General features: G+C 40.5%; 1 protein-coding gene across 12 annotated transcripts in view; it reads left to right on the forward strand.

Annotated features, from left to right (window-relative positions):
* Nucleotides 1-21923, forward strand: part of KIAA1217 (KIAA1217 ortholog) — a 564412-nt gene that overhangs the window by 344403 nt on the left and 198086 nt on the right. For 3 of the 12 annotated variants that reach the window (XM_072651714.1, XM_072651721.1, XM_072651717.1), the window contains exon 3: nucleotides 11580-11660. The exons of the other annotated variants lie outside the window; for them this stretch is intronic. In XM_072651714.1, coding sequence (XP_072507815.1) covers nucleotides 11580-11660 — 81 coding nt within the window. The remainder of the gene's footprint in view (nucleotides 1-11579; nucleotides 11661-21923) is intronic. 12 annotated transcript variants of the gene reach the window in all.

A 21923-nucleotide genomic window follows, 5' to 3' on the forward strand; every position in this document is an offset into this window, starting at 1 on the left:
TTTGGATGAGGATGAGTTATGTTTCTGAATGAGTTCTGATTCTGTATCTTGGTTTATTGGTTGTTTTCAATCAGGCTCACACCTTAGAGGGTCTATATTTTCCAGGTACAAGAAGAGGGGCAAAGAGAAATTATATAATTCACCCAAGATCTTATAGAAGCACAGTCAAATGTTGGCCTCCTGACTCTCCTCCTTCAGCCTTCTGAATCACCTGCTGATGCCTTCATCCATTCAATAAACATTTATTGATCCCTTAATAGCTTTTAGGTATTTGATCTCTGTTTTTCTCTTATTCTGTTATATTTTGAAATATTTGTTTTTTAAAATTTCTTACTGGCCCCGTGCTTTCATCAGAGAGAGAGAGCTCCTGGCAAGGATCTCTTATCTACTGATACTTGCTGTCATCGACTCTGCACTCCTAGGGTTTTAACAGGTATCTGAGGCACATCAAGTCTAAGTGACATGACAAGCAGGCCTTGAACCCACGTCTTCTCTGACTCAAAGGCCAATGTCTACTCACTATCATGATCATTATTGATTTCGTTGTACCTTATTAAGTTTCATAATCCTATAGAAATAATTTCACACACCCCCTTTGAAACATGAGGCATTTACAAAGCCTCACAATTGGGTTGCACAGTTAGGTTCATCACTTAAAAAGCCTTCCCTATAAAACAAAACTAGGGTCTTCCTGTCAACAACCCAGAGTTCTTATGTCCTTGAGGATATATGTTTCTACAAATGGACTCTTATTACTACTATGCACCAGGCACTGTGCTAAGCCCGGGAGTTATAAAGAAAGGTAAAAACAGTGTTTTCCCTCAAGGACCTAGCAATCTGATGGGAGACACAACATTCAAATAACTGTGTGCAAAGAAGTTAAACAGGGTAAATTGGAGGGAAGGAAACCATTAGTGCTAAGAGCTCCTGGGAGGAGCTTGTTATTGAAGGTAGGGTTTTAGCTGTGTCTTCAAGGAGGCCATGGAAGCCAGGAAGTAGAGAGAACATTCTAGAGAAACAGTCAGTAAAAATGCAGAGAGCAGGCAGGTGGAGTGTCTTGTGGGAAAAACACCCAAATTGGATTGTAAAGTGTGTGTCAAAGGATTACATGGGAGATGATTAGAAAGATAAGAGGAGTAGGTTCCGTAGGGACCTTTTAAAAGCTAAATAAAGGATTTTATATTTGATCCTAGAGACAATAGGAAGCCACTGGGGTTGATTAAGTTGGAAGATTGCTGGGAGGTGTATGTATGACCTGGTCAGTCGTGGGCTTTGGGAAGATCTCTCTTTGATAGCTGAGGATGGCCTAGAGTGGAATCTTCTGAAATTTCCCTTCATTTTGTTTGTCAGACTTAGAGTGTGTTAATGCATTTGTTTGTGTTCAGTTATAACTTTATGTGCTCTGTTGGAATTCCAAAAATAAATTTCCTTCCTCCCCACCCCTCCCCTTTAATGCAATCTTCCTGATGCTTTAAAAGCACTTTGAGGTCCAACTGCTTAAAGTAAACAGTAGTCCTTTCACAGGGTGGTTATTTTAGCCCAAGGAGGCTGAAAGGGGAAAACCAGTGATAATGAAATGTGACACCAGGCAACCATTGAGGAGTTACTTGGATTTCCTTATTTTGTTTCCTGCAATCAGCAGTGCAGGGTGTCAGGTTCTACTTGCTAGGCTGTAGGACACCCTCTGGTGGTTATACTAATGACAAAATGGGCTAGAGATAATTAAAAAAAAAATGCCAGGGACTTGGAAAGTCTCACCCTTTGGAGACTCTCTCACCCTTTTCATGTCCATTCACCAAAGATTAAATATTTTTGCTTGATTTAAATCCATACCCATCTCTTCATAGATTTAGAAGTGAAACTATGCTGAAATGAACCAAGCACTATGCTGTAGTCAAAATGAGGGGCATAGAACCATAGATTTCAAGTTTCGAGGGATCTTAAGGGTCATCTAATATAATTTCCTCACTTTATACTTGGGGAAATTGAGGCCCAGAGAGTTTAAGTGATTTGCTTATTGATCGTGCAAGTAATCACTGGCAGAATAAGAATTCAAACTGAAGTGCTAGGACTCTAATGTAAATTAGCTCCCAGATAATGTAAAAAAAAGTCCTTCTAGTCATAAGGCAGCCCCAGAAGAAAGACTATTAGTTTTTTTTCATTTTTTAAAATATTTCCAAGAAGCCAAAAAGCCTTTTCTTGCTTCTCTAGTGTGGTTTTATGAGCAGACAGTGCAAGTTCAGAAACTCAGCAAAAACGTATAATGTTAAATGTTAAATAATTTTCTTGATTCTTGGAACAAATCTCAATTCTCAGGAGTCAGAGATGGCAAACTATAAAACAGAGATGCTGTTGGTATAAGAAGAAGGAAAAAAATGTGAATCTGCCAGATGACTAGCTTGACCTCTTATTTTTATCTTACAGGTCCACCACTATATATTTTATGCTACTTAGAATTTATGAATTCATAGATTATATTCAGAGCTGAAATGGACCTGACAGGGCGTCTAGTCCAACCAGCTCATTTTTACAGGGAGGGGAATAGAGGGAGATTAATTGCCCAACATTATGTGGGTAGTATCAGAAGTGAGAGACTTGAACCTGCATCCTCTCCTTTGAAAGCCATCATCTTATTCCACTTCTCAACTGGATATTATTGTTGGTAGAAGACATTCTTCACTTGTATCCACCATACACTGTTTCACTGACCTTTGAGTCATCTGCAGTCTTGGTTCTTCTTGAGCTATAGTGTTCCATGATTCACAAGCATATGGCGTCACCAGGAGAATAAAAGGATAGACTTCTGTGGTAGCGATCAGCTTGATATCCCTGAAAGTTTTAAACAACCCCCCTAGTATAATATAGCAAATTCCTGCTGTCTGCCTTAGTTTTGTCACCTGTAACATGGGGATAATAATACTACCTACCTCTCAGGGTTGTTGTGGGGAGAAAGTGAGATAATATTTGTAAAATGCTTTGCAAACTTTAAAGGATTTTAGAAATGCTAGTTATAAGCCATAATCTTATAGTCCATCTGTAAGGCCTATCCATGGTATTAATATTGATAAACCTATCTACTTGTTTTTCATAATATGCATTCTTCATCCATATTGTTTTTCATTTGTGGATGGCTGGATAGATCTTTTTAAAGGAGGTTACGATGTGTTCCAAGGTTTGATGTAATCAGTATTCTAAAAACAGTCTTGTGTTACTAGGAAACTTTTCTGTTTCAGCTTTTCATGGGACAGCTTACATAGCTACGTAAATAATCTTTGTTGAGAGTGTAGGTGCAGCTGGGTGGTGCAGTCGATAGAGTATTAGAGTTGGAATCAGGTAGACCTGAGTTAAAACTCAACCTTAAAACTTAATAGCTGTGTGAGCTTAGACAAGTCACTTAACTTCTATTTGCCTTGGTTTCCTCAACTGTAAAATGGAAGTAATGAGAGCACCTGCCTGCCAAAGTCATTGTGAGGATCCAGTGAGATAACAGTACAGTGCCTGGCAGAGTGGGTGCTATATAAATGTTTATCCCCCTCCCCCTTATGTCTTCTCATTTTATGCTTTGCTTGATGTTAAAACACAGTGAACCACCACAGTAATCCTGGCTTGGAATTTTCTTAGATCTTGATGCTAGCTTGAGAGAGACACAAAAGGACTATGTTTGCTCTTGTGAATCAATTGTTGTTTCAATCAAGGAAGAATACACACAGTCTTCTCTCCTCTACGCCTCTCAAGTCAGTTGTATAACTATAAAGATACAGTCTGTGATAGAATAAGTCTCCTTTAATTGCTTCCCCCTCGTATTTCCAAGGATATGCCCTAGATATGTGAATGACCATTCACACAGAGATGAGAAAACTAGTCATATGTGTTATGTGTTACTGCTGGTTTCCATATTTTGCAGTGATACTGCCCATGACTTTATATATTCCTTTGTAATTGTTTCTTCTATCAGATAACCCCATAGAGCTTTAAAATTATGCTGTGTAGTACGAATTTCTTCTGTATGCATTTGGTTAGGTCTAGTCACCTTTTCCCAACAACATATTTTCCGTCCAGTTTTATTCATATATTTTTGGGATGATGTGTCCCCACTTCAGTCTCATGCCAAATTGTCGGCAGCTTCTCCCCGTATCTCTCTCTCTCTTTCTTTCTTTCTCTCTCTCTCAGTCTCTTTCTGTCTCAATCTGTTTCTGTCTCTCTGTCTGTCCTTCCTTTTTATCATTTGGTGAGATGATTATTGCTCATAATATTCCCCCACCCTCTGTAGTAGCTTGCAAATGAGCTGACATTCTAAGCTGTCATTGTCCTTGGCTTCTCTCCCTCAGTGTATCAGAAAGATCCAATGTCTTCCACCTGGCTGGTGGAAGTGACTTTCCTTTATTTTTAGCTGTGTCACTGTGACGATTGCTTTGCATCAGTTAAACTTCTCTAAGAAACAGTCAGAGACAGAGTCAATACCTTTACTTTTGTCTGTTTCCCATATTTTGGAGTTATTTGTTTAAGGAGACCCATTTGGGCCTGCCATAGTCATACATGTTGTCATGTTATCTCTTTCCTTTATTCTAATTTGGAATTGATTTTGATCTTTTCTCTATTTTTGATGACCTGTCTACACACAGCTGATTTTTTGGGGGGGGACGCCAAGGCAGTTAGGGTTAAGTGACTTGCACAGGATCACACGGGATTTGAACTCAGGTCTTCCTGACTCTATCCACTGCACCACCTAGCTGCCCCACACATAGCTGATTCTTAAATGAGTCCTACATATATCACCAGGCATTTCTTATATGTTAGGTGACGGGGTGAACAGAACACCAGGCCTGGAGTTGGAAAGACCTAAGTTCAAATACAGCTTCAGACACTTACTAGCTGTGTAACCCTGGGCAAGTCAGTTTGCTTTTTTGGCCTCAGTTTCCTTATCTGTAAAATGAGCTGGAGAAGGAAATGGCAAACTACTCCAGTATCTTTGCCAAGAAAACCCCAAATGGGGTCCAAAGAGTCAGACAGGACTGAAAAACATTGAACAATAGTAACCCAGGGTTGTTGTAAAACTCAGATGAGGTAAATCGTTGTAAAGCAATTAGCCCAATTTTTGGCACATAGTAAGCACTATATAAACGTTAGCTATTATAATATTATTATCATCTCATTTTATCCTCACAATAATCCTGTGAAGTAGGTGGCTATTATTGTCTCCATTTTACAGCTGAGGAAATTGAGGCAAGTGACTTGCCCAAGGTTATACAGTTACTGAGTGTCTGAGGCTGAAGGCCCAGTACTCTGTCCACTATACCACCAGCTGCCTCAATATATTTTTATATCTTCTTCTTTGTTTGCTTTCGCATTGGAATCACCAAGCATCGAAGTGTATGTTAAGATGCAATGTAATTTGGTAGAAATAGTCCTGCATTTACAATCAGAGGATCCAGGTGGGAGACTAGTCTCTGCTACTTTCTATGTATATGTATGTGTGTGTGTGTGTGTGTGTGTGTGTGTATGACCTTAGACAACTATGAGCAGTAGCTGGCCTTTAATGTTTGCTAAGTGCTTCACAAACATCTCATTTAAGTCTCACAACAATCTTGGGAGACAGGTTTTATTATTATCCCCACTTTATAGATGAAGAAACTGAGGCAAGTAGATTAAGTGACTTGACCCAGGTCACACAGCTAGTAAGTAACCAAAGCTAGATTTGAGCTCAAGTCTTCTGCCCTCAATTCCCTATTCACTTAGGGGATTTCGGATGATTCACTGCCTTACTCATTAGTCACTTAACTTCTCTGGGTCTCTGTTTCCCAATTTGTAAAATGAGGGATTGGACTAAATTACTTGTAAGAGCCCTCCTAGATGTAAATAAGGCACTGTGGTTTAATGGATCATGTTGGGATCTCCACAGGATTACTTATTTCTCTATCCTCTGTAAGACATACTGAGGGAAAAGTCACAAACGTTGACATGGCAGTCCGTTTATTTTATTGAAAGTTTTGTACTGAAGAGGAGGTGGCTCCCTATGCCAGGAAATGTTTTTGTTGTTTTGGGGTGCATGGTGGAAGCCATTCTGCCACCTCTCTTTCTTAGGTCTGAGCAGATCCTGTGAGACAGTTCCATTTGGCTGAAAGTCCTGTCTGTTTCTGATTTCATTTATAGCAAAATAAAATGAGAGTTGGGCTCTGTGGCCTCTGGGTTTCCTCCCAGCTCCACATCTAGGAGCCTCTGATCATTATGTCAATGGGAACTTGTCTCATTTTCTCTAGGAGTATATCAACCTGGTTAATGAACAGGGAAATTTATGGAGAGAAAAAGAAGACATCAGCTCAAATTTCATTCAACAGATATTCTGGAGATAACCTAAGCAATCCAAGACATCCGCCAGTGCTCTTCTGAATTCTAAAATGTCAAGTAAAAATATTGTCATTTAATGTTTAATGTTTACTAGAACTGACATAAAATTTGGATCAAATTTCTGACAGCCTTGTATGTTGTCTTTGGATAACTTATGGCACATTTGGGACCCCTTATAGTCAATGTGTGTACATCCAGTGTTTTTGCCTGTTTTTAAGGAATCCAAGTATAATTTTTATGGTTTTAAATTGTTATGGAAGATGTGTTACTGTATCTTTACATTTATGATATATAATTAGCCATATTCCTAACTGATCTGATCTTGCATTAGTTTGGAAAACAACTCCTGTTTGTCACTCCTCCTGCAGGTGAAGCTAATCTTTATGGTGATCCATTGTACCGTGCAGTTATTCAGACAGCACTGTGCCAGGAATTCGGGATTGCCTGTAAACTCATCTTCCATACCACAGGGATTGCCTTTAATCCATCTCCCATCCCAGCAAACTGCTTCCTGCAGAATTAATAGGCAGGTTGCTGACTTAGATGCCAAAGATGGGAAAAGTGCAAATAGGCATCAATAAGGCAATCTGTAAGCATGTGTTGAGCACCTGCTGTGTGCCAGGCACTGTGTTAGGTGCTGAGAATACAGAGACAAAGCAGTCCCTGCCCTCAAGAAGCTTGCATTACAGGGAAAGGGGGCAGAGGGGAACAGGGATGTTATGTGCCTTGATTTAGCTACCTGATTCTAGATTCCCATCGTTTCTCTTCCTTTCAGGATCTTCCTTTATGGCATAAAATAATCTAGCTAGCCAGTTACCTTCCTTTGTTTACCCATTTTGACTAATCTTTGGCCCTCAAGTGGCCGCTGCCTCCATAGCATTGGCATTTGCCCAGGATCGTTACTACTACCATTACCACCACTTTTCTTCCGCCATCTTTAAGCTCACAACCTATAGCCTGCATCTCTGTCCTTAAGACTAGCTTTCCTACAATGCCAAACCTTTCTTAAAGGCTTATGGTAGGTCTGTCCATTTTCTGGTAAAGCAGCAGCAACTCCACCTCCATGCTGTCCTGCTGTGTTTTGTTCTTAGGATATCCCTTGTCCTTTCCACATAAGTCAATCTAGTGATGAAAAGAGAAAGTCACCCAGTGATTGTCATTTAGCTTAATTTGTGCTGGATTATTTCTCTGTGTCACACTCTTTGTTTTCTCAGTATGCAGGGTCTCAGATCCAGAATTCCTACCTGTATCTCCATTAGTTCTCTTTGAGCCTTTTAAAATCCTGTAAAGTTTCTGAGGCTTCCTGTAGCTTTGGGAGTGACCCGAATAAGCCTTCCTTCTTCTCTATTCATTCTGATTTTTCAGGAGAGGTTTTCCATTTTATATTCAAATCCATATATCAGACCTCTAAATGGTGCACACTTGATTTAGCGAAGTATGTGAGCAGCCTAATAAAATCCTGTTTTATTTCTCAGCTCTCTCACTGTTAACCTGTGGGGCTCAAAACATTTTCAGCAGAGATTGTGTCTGCTGTTTCTAATCTGAGAAGTGAAAAGGTTTCCTGTGAGTTGAATTTCAGTAATTAGGGCTCAGAAAATTCAAGGAAATCTTCTCTAGGATGTCTAATCAGTTCTTCTCAGCTTTTCTCTTCACCCTACCTCCCTGCCCCTAGTTCCTGCAGTTCATTCAGCCTTACTGCTCCATCCTTTAGACATCCCCTTTTCTGTCTGCTGTTATGAAGGCCTCTGATTCTAGGCTTCCTTATCAAGGACAGTGGAGGAAATTATAACCAATAGTCTTAGGAGGTTGCATTCCTGTGTCTATAAGCAAGAAGGAAAATGAACATTCATCTAAGACTTTAAGCAGGCATGGGGAAGTTTCAGTGGATCAAACACTGAGGCTAATAAAAATTAGGTAGCAGGTGTAAGATGAATTAAAATGAACACATTGTCTCCTCTCTGGTCCTCTTTCCAAGTTTCCACAATAACCTTTTAAAGAATTCTTATTTCCATGCTGTAGGTGGGTGTCATATGAAGGGTATCATAGAAGCGATGGGCTACAAAGAGACATAGCCTATGCTGGCTCGATCCATGTGGCCTACCATAGCAAGGTCCATCTTCTCTCCCTGGTTTTTGAGGGCCCTTCTAGTCTAGTTGCATCCTAAATACCCAGTCTTATTCTCCATGCTTCTTAAAACACTCTTTCTCATTATGGGATATCTTCTTACTGCTCTAAAACACACTCACCATGCTGAACCCCTCCCCCCAGATGTATTCATTTGTGTTGTTTTCTCCTCAAAATCTCTTCCTATTTCCCAAGCATCACCTTTCCCCTCACTTGCTCATCTTTCAAGACAGAGCTCAAATTTATCTCCTCCATAAGCAGAAGATTATTTTTAAAAGACCACAGGACAGAGACCTAAGTAGGAAAGGTGGCTTTGCCTATTTACTAACCATGTGGTCATTGGTATGCCCTTTAACTTCACATGCCTCAGTTTCCTCATTTATTAATAGGCATAAGAATAATAATTGATCTTTATGTCTCATAGGGTCATCATGGGGGTCAAATGAGATGTGTTAGTTTGTAAATAAACACACAAATTCTATATTAATGCCAGCTATTATTTCCTTATGACACCAGGCCATATTGATTTCTGCCTTTATTGAGTTCCTTTTGCACTCCTGCATGTGTAACATGACTAGCACTTCATTATAGATTTGCCTTTACTCAGATTATGCTTTATTGAATAATTACACTAAGGTGTGATTTATGGCATCATCTTGTTCACTAGTTGTTTTCATGAGTATATGTCTCATTTGTCTGCTCCATGGCCTTTGGCTCTGAAACCTAAATTTAATGTTCTTTGCATTACCCCACAGAACCCACAGCTGTGCTAGGCTCATAGTATGCCATAAAACAGTACTTTGCTTGACTGATTTCATGCCAATCCATTCCTCTATCCTCCAGCATGGAGCTTCCTTTTCCTAGAATCATTGCTTTCTTCACTTTATATTCTAAGCTCATGGGATGACTGAGAAGACGAGGAAAGCAGTAGAAGTCAGATTTTTTCCCCAAAATGAAGATATTGGCCCAGGAGATGAGAAGATCCTACTGTTCTCTAAATCCTATGAACTTATTTTCTGTTACAAGTTCTTAAAATAGGAGTGGCTCAAGGATTCATCCATCTTTTCTTTGTCTTTTTTAGGTCTATGTGTCTCTAACGTCATCTATTCCCGACTCATACTCTCCTGAATGGATCCAGTCCAGGATACCGTTATATATCCTGTATACTTTGTCCTTTACCTTTTCTTACTGTTTATCCCCTCAGAAAAGAAATTGACTCTGAACTCCCATGGTCTTCCTTCTCCCGAGTCCATGATAGCACCTGTTCAGATCTGTCATTTAGTATTTACTGTGCATCTACAGGGCTTTATTCTTTATGGTGTACCTCAGGGTATTTCCTTCATTGCTGATTAGAGTTATAAACTTTGAAACACAAGACTCAGAGGGCCCTAGAGCAATCTTCACCTTAGTACTGGGGAGTATTCCTTAAGGAAAGGGTTTTCATAGGGTCAACTCAGCTAATAGTTCTTCTCGTGATGTTAATCCCCTTTTCTCCTAAAGGCTTCTCATATTTTTGACAGAACTTCCTACACAGAACATTGTAGGGCATCTTTATTTTGCTTTCCTGTCTTTTATTCTCCTACCCCACCCCCTTTCAAGGATGGCTCAATTGTTCTGTTTCTTTTCTGGTTTGTTTTTTTCTGTTTGGTTCCAAATATTATCATTATTTGATAAATATGTGGGACCAATATTGACATTGACCAAGAAGAAATATGAAACAGTAACCTAAATCCTTTTGGGAGGGACTGGGAAGGGAAGGAGGAAGGAAATGATTATATTTAAGCACCTACTATGTTCCAGGCATTGCACTTTGTGCTTTACAAATATTTTCACATTTAAGCCTTACAACAACCCTGGGAGATAGGTTAGTTATTCAGATAGCATGTTACTTGGCAGCAAAAATGCATTTTTGTCATACATCTATGTTTAAATACACATGGGCTAATATTTGTGTAAGACAGATATTAGCCATATAGTCAGTCTCACTGACATCTCTTTGGATGCAAAAGCAGCCCACTTTACTCGTCTTGTACAAAATTTCCATTTTCATCAGACACCAAAATTAATTAGTTTTCTGCCTTACTTGTCTGTCTTTAAATGAAATTGCTTGGAACCAGCAGTGGAGTCTAGGAAAAGCTAAATATTCTTGATGTTTGAGAGCTAATGTAGTTGGCAAAGACAGGCATTCCACACTGACTCATATGTGGAGTCAAGCAAGCCCTAAATTAAACACTTTTTCCTTGATTTACAGAAAGACCTGGGGGAAGCTGGGTAGTACAGGGAATAGAGCACTGGTCCTGGAGTCAGGAGGACCTAAGTTTAAACCTGGCCCCAGACATTTGACACATACCTTGGGCAAGTCACTTAACCCCAATTGCCTTGCCTTCCCACTCCAAAAAAAAAAGGAAAGACCTGTCATGCTTGAGCAGTTTCACAATGTGTTTGAGGTTGGCTAGAATCCATGTGGTGCTACATTGACATGGATTTCTCCAGGGGGAGCTTTAGTGGACTGATCTTACTCATCTACCTTCATTCCATCTAAAGGCATAGTACCATGGCATCTTGCCAGCCAAAGTAGATGCCATTTGATAACCACTTGTCCTCTGAGTGGTTTCATAGATAAGAAATACACTGTTTTAAGAAGAAAATCTATTTAGTAGTACTCCCACAGCCTCTGGTACCTTCTTGGTCTCCATTAGGATGTGATGGATGCGTCATAAACAGCAAACCCAATGTAGATGGCAGAATGAAGGTTACCCAATGGAAGTAGCTGTATCTGGGGTGGGATTTGTTAATGAATGCACATGCTAAAGGAACATGTGAGTTTCTCAATGTTACCCAATGAATGCATTTGTATCTGGGTTGAGGCTTGTTGATGAAGCCTATTGCTAGCGGTTGACTTTGTGTTTGTTTTGATACTTCCCATGGAAATATAATGCTGACAGTGTTATCATTATTCCTTGCTGCTTAGGATTTCATTGTTTTGTTTTGTTTTGTTTATCGAGAATGACAGCATCCACAGTCCATTCAGTCAGCCTCCCCTTCCTTTCCTTTCCATATTTTCATCCTTTTTCCTTTTTTTCTGTTTTTTTTCTCTCTCTGATCCACAGGCTTTGAGGTGCATGTTGATCTCACTTCACTCAGAACTTGACATTCAAAGGTACATGATGAAAATTGAATCCTCTCAGAGAGTTAGTACTGTACTTTTTCTCTTTCTGATTGCATTGGGTTGTATAGCTTACCTTTTTTTTTTTTAAATCATATGTGTTTTGCATCCCAAACATTGTTTTTGACTAAACCAGATCCCTTGCACATTTCTGTTTGCACTGAATCAGTGATGTTTGTTTGGAACCAAATGCTTGTTTTCATTCTCTGTATTTCCATTGCTTAGCACAGCACCTGGCATATAGTAGGCACTTAATAAATGCTTGTTGATTGATGGATGGGTTGACTGAAGCATGTCTATTTTTGCAGTCCTGAGAGGGAAGCCCAGAGTGAATACTAATGGCATGCCAGATTTGGAATGTCTCCTCCTGAACACTGAGGAAACGTAGTTGCTCAAACATACTTAGTGCCTGTGTTGGGAATTGCTTTGTGGAATTTGTTGTGCTGTGGAAAAGCTGGGATCCTTGCATGGTAAAAGGAGCACCTGAAGGGTTGGAGGCTTGCAATTAGAGTACTTTCCAAAAGTGAAAATCTCACTCAAATCAAATAAACATTCTCTGTTTCAGGAATCCTTAACTTTTCACTTCCATCACCTCAGTCCCAAATCTTGTGATGAAATTGCCATGTTAGCCTCTCCACGTCCAGTGCCTCCTACTCACTGATTCTGTGTCCATACTCCTAATACATTGTTCCATCTCATGATTCCCCAACTCAGTAACCTATAGTGGTCCTTATAATCTTTAAAAGATCAAATTCTAATTCTTCAGCCCAGTTTTCACCGAACTCCATCAACTGACCCAAACTTATATCCCTTTATTTTCATGCTTTATTGTTCCCCAACCCTCTCCTCTAGTCAGGCCAGTCTTCTCACCTGATGGATGCTCAACTTGCTCCCATCTTTGTGTCTTTACACTACTACTCTAGGGGGGGCTTTAATAACACATGCCAAGAAATCTCAGGCATTGGTAGTCAACATCCCTCCTGGTGATGACACAGAGAGCCTGAGGGATACTGATCCTCCTGCCCTCCTCCTTATTAATAGCTCAGTTTTCCATGGAGTTAACCCCCTTCTTCATGCTAGCTTATAATAAAGCTCCTAGGGAAAGATTCCAAGTACAGACCCACCAGATCCCCTTCTATTCTAGTTCTATTGCGTGTGTCCATCTTTGAAACTGAATAAATGTACCCTGATTCTCTTAAGAATTCTCCCACTCATTAGGAGGTTTCTGTAGGCCCTATAATTAATGCAAAACGAAGAGACATCTCCATAATTTCCTTGCCCACCTATTGTGTCTTAAATATAAATGTGGGGGTGAGTGTGGGGAGCGGAGAATAAGAAGGTTATCACAACATGCTTTGTATTACAGCCAAACGTGCAACCTCTCACATACCACTCCTCCCACCATCCCACTCCCAAGTGAGGAATGTAGCATCTTGACAGTAGTATTTTCCATCAGAAATAGCACAGAGTTGTTTAGTACATTTTTCTTATAATTGGGACTAAACAAACAGAATGAAACCTCCATGGTTCCTTTTCCCTGAGATTTGGTTATTTTATTGGCATATAGATAAAAGTCTAGCTTAAAAGCTGATGTTCCACTCTACAAATGTTTTTTGGAATTAAAGTGTATTTTCTGTCACTACTCTCCCTGCCAACTGAACACAGAAAAACAGAAAACCAAAACAAAATCTTCACAAACACCGTCAGTCTAGCAAAATTAATTCCCCCACTGGACATGCCCATTTATGCATGGCTTATTCTGTATTTTAAGTTCATCACTTCTCTGGCAGGAGGCGGGTGACATGGTTCACCTTCTGTCCTTCGGTGTAATGGTTTATGATTCTACTGGAGTTTCTAGTTTTAAAGTCTTTCAAAGCTCAGCCAGCATTTGCTAAGAGTGTTCTATGTGTCAGCCAATGTTCTGATGACAGAGACTAACATGAAATGGTCTCTGCTCTCAAGTAGGTAGGTGGGAGAGACCTGACAGGTACATGGGAATGAATTGTTAATGGAGAGCAGTAACAACTGGAGGGGGCTGAGATCAGGGATGGCTTCTTGGAGGAGGTGGCATCTGGAACAAAAATCAGACTTTTGAGAGGCCCCCAGATAAATGGGGGTTGAAAGGAGGGGCAAGGAGGAGGCATTTCTAGAATGGAGGCTAGCGTGTGTGAATATATGGAATCAGGAGATTGAGTTTTGAGTTCTAGGAACAACTAATAGTCTTGTTTGTCTGGAATATAAAGCTCTTGATAGGTAATTCCATGACTGGAAGGAAGGTAGGAGCCAGATTGTGGAGGCTAAGGACTATATGTTTTCTCCCCTAGGCTGGAGGCTTAATAGTTGTACCTTTAGGTGCTGTTTTTGGAGGGGAGGGATAGAGGTTAGAGCTGGAAATTTAATGGGTCCACACTTCTGGCCTCAAGACCTTGCCTTGCCCTTATTTCTTATGAGGCAAGTAACACATGCTTTATTTTAAAATTGGGCATTTAAACTAGTCCTTACAGGAACTAATTATGGTGTCAGTCTTGTCCAGCCTTTCCCACACAGGACAGTCCAAACCCTGCGCTCTTCTAAGGACATCTGGACTATCCTGAGCACCTTCTGCCACTCCCTGTGTCCTAGAACGGGGCTTGGTTGTAGGAAGGAATCTTTGGGCAGGAAGAAAAGCCAGAGTCTTCTCAGCATGGTGCCAGTAGGTTGGAAAATATTTAGGGAAAATAATGTAGGAGAGGCCTTTTGTGGACAAACCCCACCCCAGAGAGAGCAAAGAAGTTTAGGAGATGCTAAGGGCACGGCCAGATGTCCTCAGACACTCCCAGATGGAAGAACAGCCCCCCTCTGTATAGCAGGTATGAGAGTACAGCAAGGACATTGGATCTCCCTGCCATGGAGTAGAACATTGTGTAACTTCTCCTCATCTCTTTAAATGTCTCCTTTAGGAGAGTCATGTTGTTTCGCTGGCTCACATTTCCACAGAAGCCTTCTCTAGTTTCACAGGAATGTTCAGCAGGAGGGTAGTGGCTATAACCCAGGGCTCCAACATGGCCCCAGAGAACAAAACAGGCAGGCAGGCAGGGAACTGGGCTAAGTGCCGGAGATACAAATGCAAGGAAGAAGACAGCCTCTGTGCCCAAGGAGCTTATGTTCTAATGAGGGGAGCTGACCAGCAGAGGGGTGTGGTGGGATTTGGGACTGGAAGAGTGAGTTCACTCAAGGATCCTTGATAGAGGGACTTGGGTCATTCACATTTGGATGGCTCTTAGCTTGGTTAGCTGGCTTGTTGCTTCTGGACAGGTGAAGGTCTTTCTCTCTCATCAGTCACAAGAATAGCCATGCCGGCATGGATCTTTTCTCCTTCTAAAGCATTTCAATTCGAGGCATACTAAGCTGCCATTTATTCCCCATCCCCTGGAGACACCTACCAGGGAGGAATGCTGGGACCCAAGCCCAACTAACTAGAGGATGTGAACATTCAGCTGGAAGCGCAGAAGGATTAAAAAGATAGATGCCCAGGGAGGAAGAGATAGGGAACAAAACTCCTCACTGTGCAGCAGTGGAGAAAGGGTGGTGAGGGCCAGATTTACCAGGTATGAAATTCGTTGGGAGTGTTTGTTTCATTACTTAATGGAAAAGTTAGTGGGATGTTCCATGCCCTTGCTGCAAGCAAAGTCCCTCATTTTTTAAAGCAAAATACATTCTCATGACTGAGGAGCAATCCTTCTCCTCCATTAGTTTTTCCTTTCTTCTGACTGAAGACGAAATGAATGTTTCTTGTACCGAGTTTATTCTTCACAGAATTGGGAGAAGCAGAGGTTGTGTAGAAAGAACGATAGCTTTGGAGTCCTAGGATCTGGATTCAAATCTCATTTCTGATGCTACCTTTGTAACCTTGGGCAAATTGCATAAGTTCTATGTGCCTTAGTTCCCCCATCTGTAAAATGTGGAGGTTGGATTAGATGATCTTTAAGGTCCTTTCCATCTCTAAATATTTATTCTTGTGCCAATATATTAATAAAATAAAGTAAGGCAACATGCAGGTTTGGAGTTGGGAAAACCAGCATTCAACTCTGTCCCAGACATATTACCTAAAGTTTCTTAACCTTTCAGTGCTTCCAAGTTATCACCTAGTAGAGATTTGCATTAGAAGAGGGAGTCCCCACACTGGAAGTTCTCTTCACTAATGAAACCATTTGACCAGACTAAGGGGGGAGGGGGGGAAATGAAAAGAAAGTCCTTCAATGAAGATATGTAAAGAGGAAGCACTTTATCTCCCCCCCCCCCCCCCGAATTTCATTTCATTCCCAAACATTCAGTTAATAAGGATGATTACTATCTTTAACAAGGTCCTCTCCCACCACACTGAATAAGAAAGAGACCCCACATAGCAGAATTCAATCACAAGTCTTCCAGATCTGAAAATGACTTTGAAACACTCTCCTTTCCTTTATGCTTCAATCAATCAATCAATCAATATTAAGTACGTACTATGTGCTAGGCACTGTGTTAGGCCCTGGGGATACCAGAAAAAGGCAAATATGTTGTCATTTTATTTATTTATTGTGAAGAAGCTCACGGACTTCTAGTTTCAATAGTGAAGGAACATGCCTCCACAGTGGCTAGGCTCCCCTGTCACTTATTTGTGAATATAGCTACTGCATGGAGGTTGGGATGGTTTAGGAAGGGGCATCTGAAGGCATGGTGTCTAGCCTGGGGGACAGTGGCTGCCCTTTCTGTTTTCTCCAGCCTGTCCAGCTGCTTGTCTTGATGATGATGGTGGTGATGGTGGTGGTGGTGGTGGTGATGACGATGATGATGACAATGACCTGTACCTATCTCTGGTCAAATGTGAAATTGTTGAGAAGTGAATGCTTTGAATTACCAGCCCCCTCCCATTCCCGTATTCTTTTTGATCTGATAATGAAATAATTCACACCATGAAGAAAAATGTGGAAACAAAAGACACAGTTGTGTTTTATTCAGCTGCTGAGTCGTCTGATTTGACTCCAGACCAAACATCTTTCTGTTTTCACAGGTGAAAATCATGAATAATGTCTAGGATAATTTTTGGATGGAAAGAGTGGGGAGAGGTTGAAATGGAAACCTAGAAGAGAAGGGCTGTGAGCTTGACTTAATGGAAGATAATTCGTCAAAATAAGTTTTAGAGAGAGCACTTTCCACCATTTTGTGTGAGTAAGCTTTAGAGAAAGGAGAACCTAATTTTGAAGGCTGAACTTGGGGTGGACTTGAGATAGTTTGGTCTTCAACCATTTTTATGTTAGTAGGGAGAGAGACACACAGAGAGACAGAGAGAAAAAGAAAGACAGAGACACTGAGACAGAGAGGGAGAGAGACAGGGAAGGAGGGAAAGAGGAGAGATGGGGGAGGGAAGAGAGAGAGAGGAAGGGGGAGAGAGATAACGAGAGAGAACATATATTAAGTATTTACTGTCAGGCACTGTGCTAAGCCTCGGGGACACTACTATAGAGGACGTATCATACCGTCAGGAAGCTTATATTCTAAAGAGAGAAGACAGCACCTAGCAGCACACTGGGACTAGAGTACATCTGGGGGATCATGATGAGGAGACTGCAAGGGAGTGACCTACAGGCCTGAGTCCTGGCAAGAGAAAACCAGAATTATTTGTGTTGGGAATAAGGTAAATTGATATTTAAATGCTGTCTCTATTGATGAAGACTTACCCCCTTTCCCTCCCCATGAAAATGTAAACTCTTTCCAAATTCTGAACTTTCTGCTCCTACCATGTCTGGCTTTTGATTGGCAGACAAAATGTATATGGATGTTTGAGCATGAGGCCATAAGGATTAGACCCAGGATTGACTCCAGGCAGATTTTATCAATTGTATGATTTGTGCACCTGTATTCAGGCCTTTCTAGACCAAATTTCCCTCCCTGAATTTTTCTTTTCAAACTTCCAATTTGTACAGAAGATTCGGAGCAATGATCAAGGCCAACCTTTTCATTTTTTAAGAAACAAAACTGTGAGGGGAAATTGAATTGCTCAAGGAGGCAGTGAAAAGAATAATGAGTTTAGAACCACAAAAATCTGAGTCTCAATCCCAAATCTGTTACTACATCCTGGGCAAGTAACTTTATCCCCTGGGCCTCAGTTCCCTCATTTGTAAAATGGAAAGGTTGGAATACATGACCTCATAGACTGCTTCCAGTTCTCAATCTGTGATAGAGGTTCTTAACCTGGAGTACACAGATGCTGGAGTCTGTGGGTAGGTATCAGAGGGATCATGAATTTGGATGGGGAAAAATTACATTTGAATTTTGACTAACCTGTAACTGAAATATACCGTTTCCTTTTATTGTGAATGTAAGCAATAGGACTTTATTCTGAGAAGGAATACATAAAGTTTCACCAGGTTGTCCATAAACAAAGTTAAGAACCCTTGACCTGTGACACAAGATCTCACAGTTAGTTGCAGAGAGGTTTCAAACCTAGGTCTCCTGCTTCCAAACTGAGGGCCCTCTCTCCATCACTGCTTTTTCCATGTGAAAGTGAGTTTGAATATCACTAACTGGAATAGCTTTGCAAATAGGCATATTCCTCAGAACTACCACACATGTGCATTTTGCTTAGATGAGCACATGATACAAGCCCCATACCTTTTCTTCCTTCACTGATCCTTTCAAGCTCCTTCTTGCTAAACAGCTGTCAAAAGTAGGAAAAAATTTTTATATGAATGCAATCTTCATCATCATCAAATTTACATGCATTTGATCCTCATGATAAGTGAGGTTGGTGCTACTATTATCTTCATTTTATGAATGAGAAAACTAGGAAGGCAGAGGTAAAGTGACTTGGCCAGGGTTACACAGCTAGCAAATTTCTGAGATGGCATTCGAGCTCATATCATGTGGACTCCCAAGATAACACTTTTACCCATTGTGCCACCTGATTGTTTTTCCTCCCATATATCCCTTCACCCAAGTTTTTGGGCATCATCCCTATACTTTCCCTACTGCTCGAGCTCCTTTACTGGGAAAAATAACAAAGCCAGGTAAAGAAGCTACTAGTAAAAGGAACAAATCTATTTTTAAAATTCCATTCAAGTATCTTGTGAAACAAATATACCTGAACAATTAATTCCATTTTTAAATAATTTCATAATGAAATATATTTTCATTAATTTAATTAAATTCATTAATCAATTTATTATCTCCACGAGAGGATGCATAGGTAGCAAAATATGTTCAGTCTATAAAAAAATACCTATTGCATCTTATAATAAATTTATTCTTCTTGAGTAAGGGGAAAAGTGACTTCTTACAGAGCTGAATATTGGTTTCATATAGGTTGATATCACTATTGAAAACCCCTCTTAAATATTAAGTGGATACTGTTTGCTCTTGTAGGTAAAATCATTGGTATGCATGTGATAGAAATCATGCAGAACATGGCACCATTCTTGAATGTGTACTATATTTATAAATCTTCCATTACTGGTGAGATTGAGGACTGGGATAGCCAGTTATGAGTCATGTCAGCATGTATTTGTTAAATACTTTCAAGGTATTAGGCACTCTACTAATCACTAGGGAAATATATGCAAAAATGAGATAGTCCCTGGTTTCAAGAAGCTTAAATCCTCCTGGGAAAAACCCCACATTCACAGTTATTTAAATATAGCTAGGTGAAACGTACATATAGTACCAGGCCTGGAGTTGGGAAGACCTGAGTTCAAATCCAGCCTCAGACAATTACAAGCTGTGTGACCCTGGGCAAGTCACTTAAAACTGTTTGTCTCAGTTTCGTCATCTGCAAAATGAGCTGGAGAAGGAAATGGCAAACCACTCCAGTATCTTTGCCAAGAAAACCCCAAAATGGGGGAGGGGTGGAGCCAAGATGGTGGAGTAGAAGGACAGACCTGCTCTAGCTCTACTCCCATAGCCCATAAAATACCTGTAAAAAATGACTCTAAACAAGTTCTAAAGCAGCAGAAGCCACAAACAGAGTGAAAGAGATTTCTAGCCCAAGATAGCCTGGAGGGCCAACAGGAAAGGTTTATTGCACCAGGCTCAGAGCATGGCTCAGCCCAGCCCTGGTCGCATGGCAGGGACAGGACTGGAACAGGCTTCAGGGTGAAGAATCACAGGCAGCAGCTGCAAAGGTCAGTGAGAAAGCTCTTTCACCTGGGTGAGAAGGGAGCAGGGTCTGGCCCTAGCCTTGGCCCCAGGGTGGCAGCAGCCACCGTGGCACAGCATCCATTTCTGCAGCCCTTGGCCTGAAGACCCTGGGGGAATTGAGCAGCTGATCTGGATCTCAGTTCTGAGTGATGGCCCTGGAGTGAGGAAGAGTGCTGGCTTGGTGGAGCTGGTGGAGATTCTACAGAGGGAATTCTACTTGCAGATTCTGGGCAGAAAAGCTTGTGGTTGCTTCCAGATAAGAGCACAGGCCAGGAGAAGAGTAAACTCCTCTCCCTTGATTTTGCCACCTTGGGAGAACAGAGAACTTACAGGTCCCTATAATATACCCTCCACTTGAAAAAGAACTCAAAAGTCAAGTAACTGGCTGGGAAAATGCCCAAAAAAGGGAAAAAAATAAGATTATAGATGGTTACTTTCTTGGTGAACAGGTATTTTCTTCCATCCTTTTGGATGAGGAAGAACAAAGCATACCACCACAGGAAGACATCAAAGTCAAGGCTTCTACATCCAAAACCTCCAAAAAAAAATATGCAATGGTCTCAGGCCATGGAAACCCTCAGAAAGAATTTTGAAAATCAAGTAAGAGAGGTGGAGGAAAAATTGGGAAGAGAAATGAGAGCAATGCATGAAAATCATGAAAAGTGAGTCAACAGCTTGCTAAATGAGACCCAAAAAAATGGTGAAGAAAACAACACCTTTAAAAACAGACTAACCCAGATCGCAAAAAAGATCTGGTAAGCCAGTGAGGAGAAGAATGCTTTAAGAAGTAGAATTAGCCAAATGGAAAAAGAGGTTCAAAAGCTCACTGAAGAAAATAGTTCTTTAAAAATTAGAGTGGAGCAGTTGGAAGCTAATAACTTTATGAGGAACCAAGAAATTACAAAACAAAACCAAAAAAATGAAAAAATAGAAGACAATGTGAAATATTTCATTGGAAAAACCACTAATCAGGAAAATAGATCCAGGAGAGACAATTTAAAAATTATGGGACTACCTGAAATCCATGATAAAAAAAGAGCCTAGACATCATCTTTCATGAAATTATCAAGGAAAACTGCCCTGATATTCTAGAACCAGAGGGTAAAATAAATATTGAAAGAATCCACCAGTCACCTCCTGAAAGAGATCCAAAAAGAAAAACTCCTAGGAATATTGTAGCCAAATTCCAGAGTTCCCAGGTTGGAGAAAATATTGCAAGCAGCCAGAAAGAAACAATTTGAGTATTGTGGAAATACAATCAGGATAACACAAGATTTAGCAGTTTCTACATTAAAGGATCAAACAAAGGGCTTGGAATATGATATCCCAGAAGTCAAAGGAACTAGGACTAAAACCAAGAATCACCTACCCACAAAACTGAGTATAATACTTCAGGGGAATAAATGGTCATTCAAGGAAACAGAGGACTTGCAAGCATTCTTGATGAAAAGACCAGAGCTGACTAGAAAATTTGACTTTCAAACGTAAGAATCAAGAGATGCATGAAAAGGAAAAAAGGAAAGAGAACTCATAAGTGACTTACTAAAGCTGAACTGTTTACATTCCTACATGGAAAGATCATATTTGTAACTCTTGAAACTTTTCTCAGTATTTGCGTAGTTGAAGGGATTATATATAAATGTGTGTGTGTGTGTAGATATATAGATATAGGTATATCTATATATCTACACACACAGAGGGCACAGGATGAGTTGAATAGGAAGGGATGTTATCTAAAAAATAAAATTAAGGGGTGAGAGAGGAATATATTGGGAGGTGAAAGGGAGAAATGAAATGGGCAAATTATCTCTCATAAAAGAGTCAAGAAAAAGCTTTTTCAATGGAGGGGACAAGGGGGGAGGTGAGAGAGAAAAAGTGAAGCTTCCTCCTATCATATTTGGCTTAAGGAGGGAATAACATGCACACTCAATTTGGTATGAAAATCCAACTTACACTAGAGGAAAGTAGAGGAGAAGGAGATAAGTGAGGTGGGGGGGGTGATAGAAGGGAGGGCAAATGGGAGGAGGAGTAATTAGAAGTAAACACTTTTGGGAAAGGACAAGGTCAAAAGAGAGAATAGAATAAATGGGGGGGCAGGATAAGATGGAGGGAAATATAGTTAATCTTTTACAAC

Source organism: Notamacropus eugenii, chromosome 3 (genome assembly GCF_028372415.1).
Source record: "Notamacropus eugenii isolate mMacEug1 chromosome 3, mMacEug1.pri_v2, whole genome shotgun sequence".
In the NCBI taxonomy this organism is placed as follows: Eukaryota; Metazoa; Chordata; class Mammalia; order Diprotodontia; family Macropodidae; genus Notamacropus; species Notamacropus eugenii.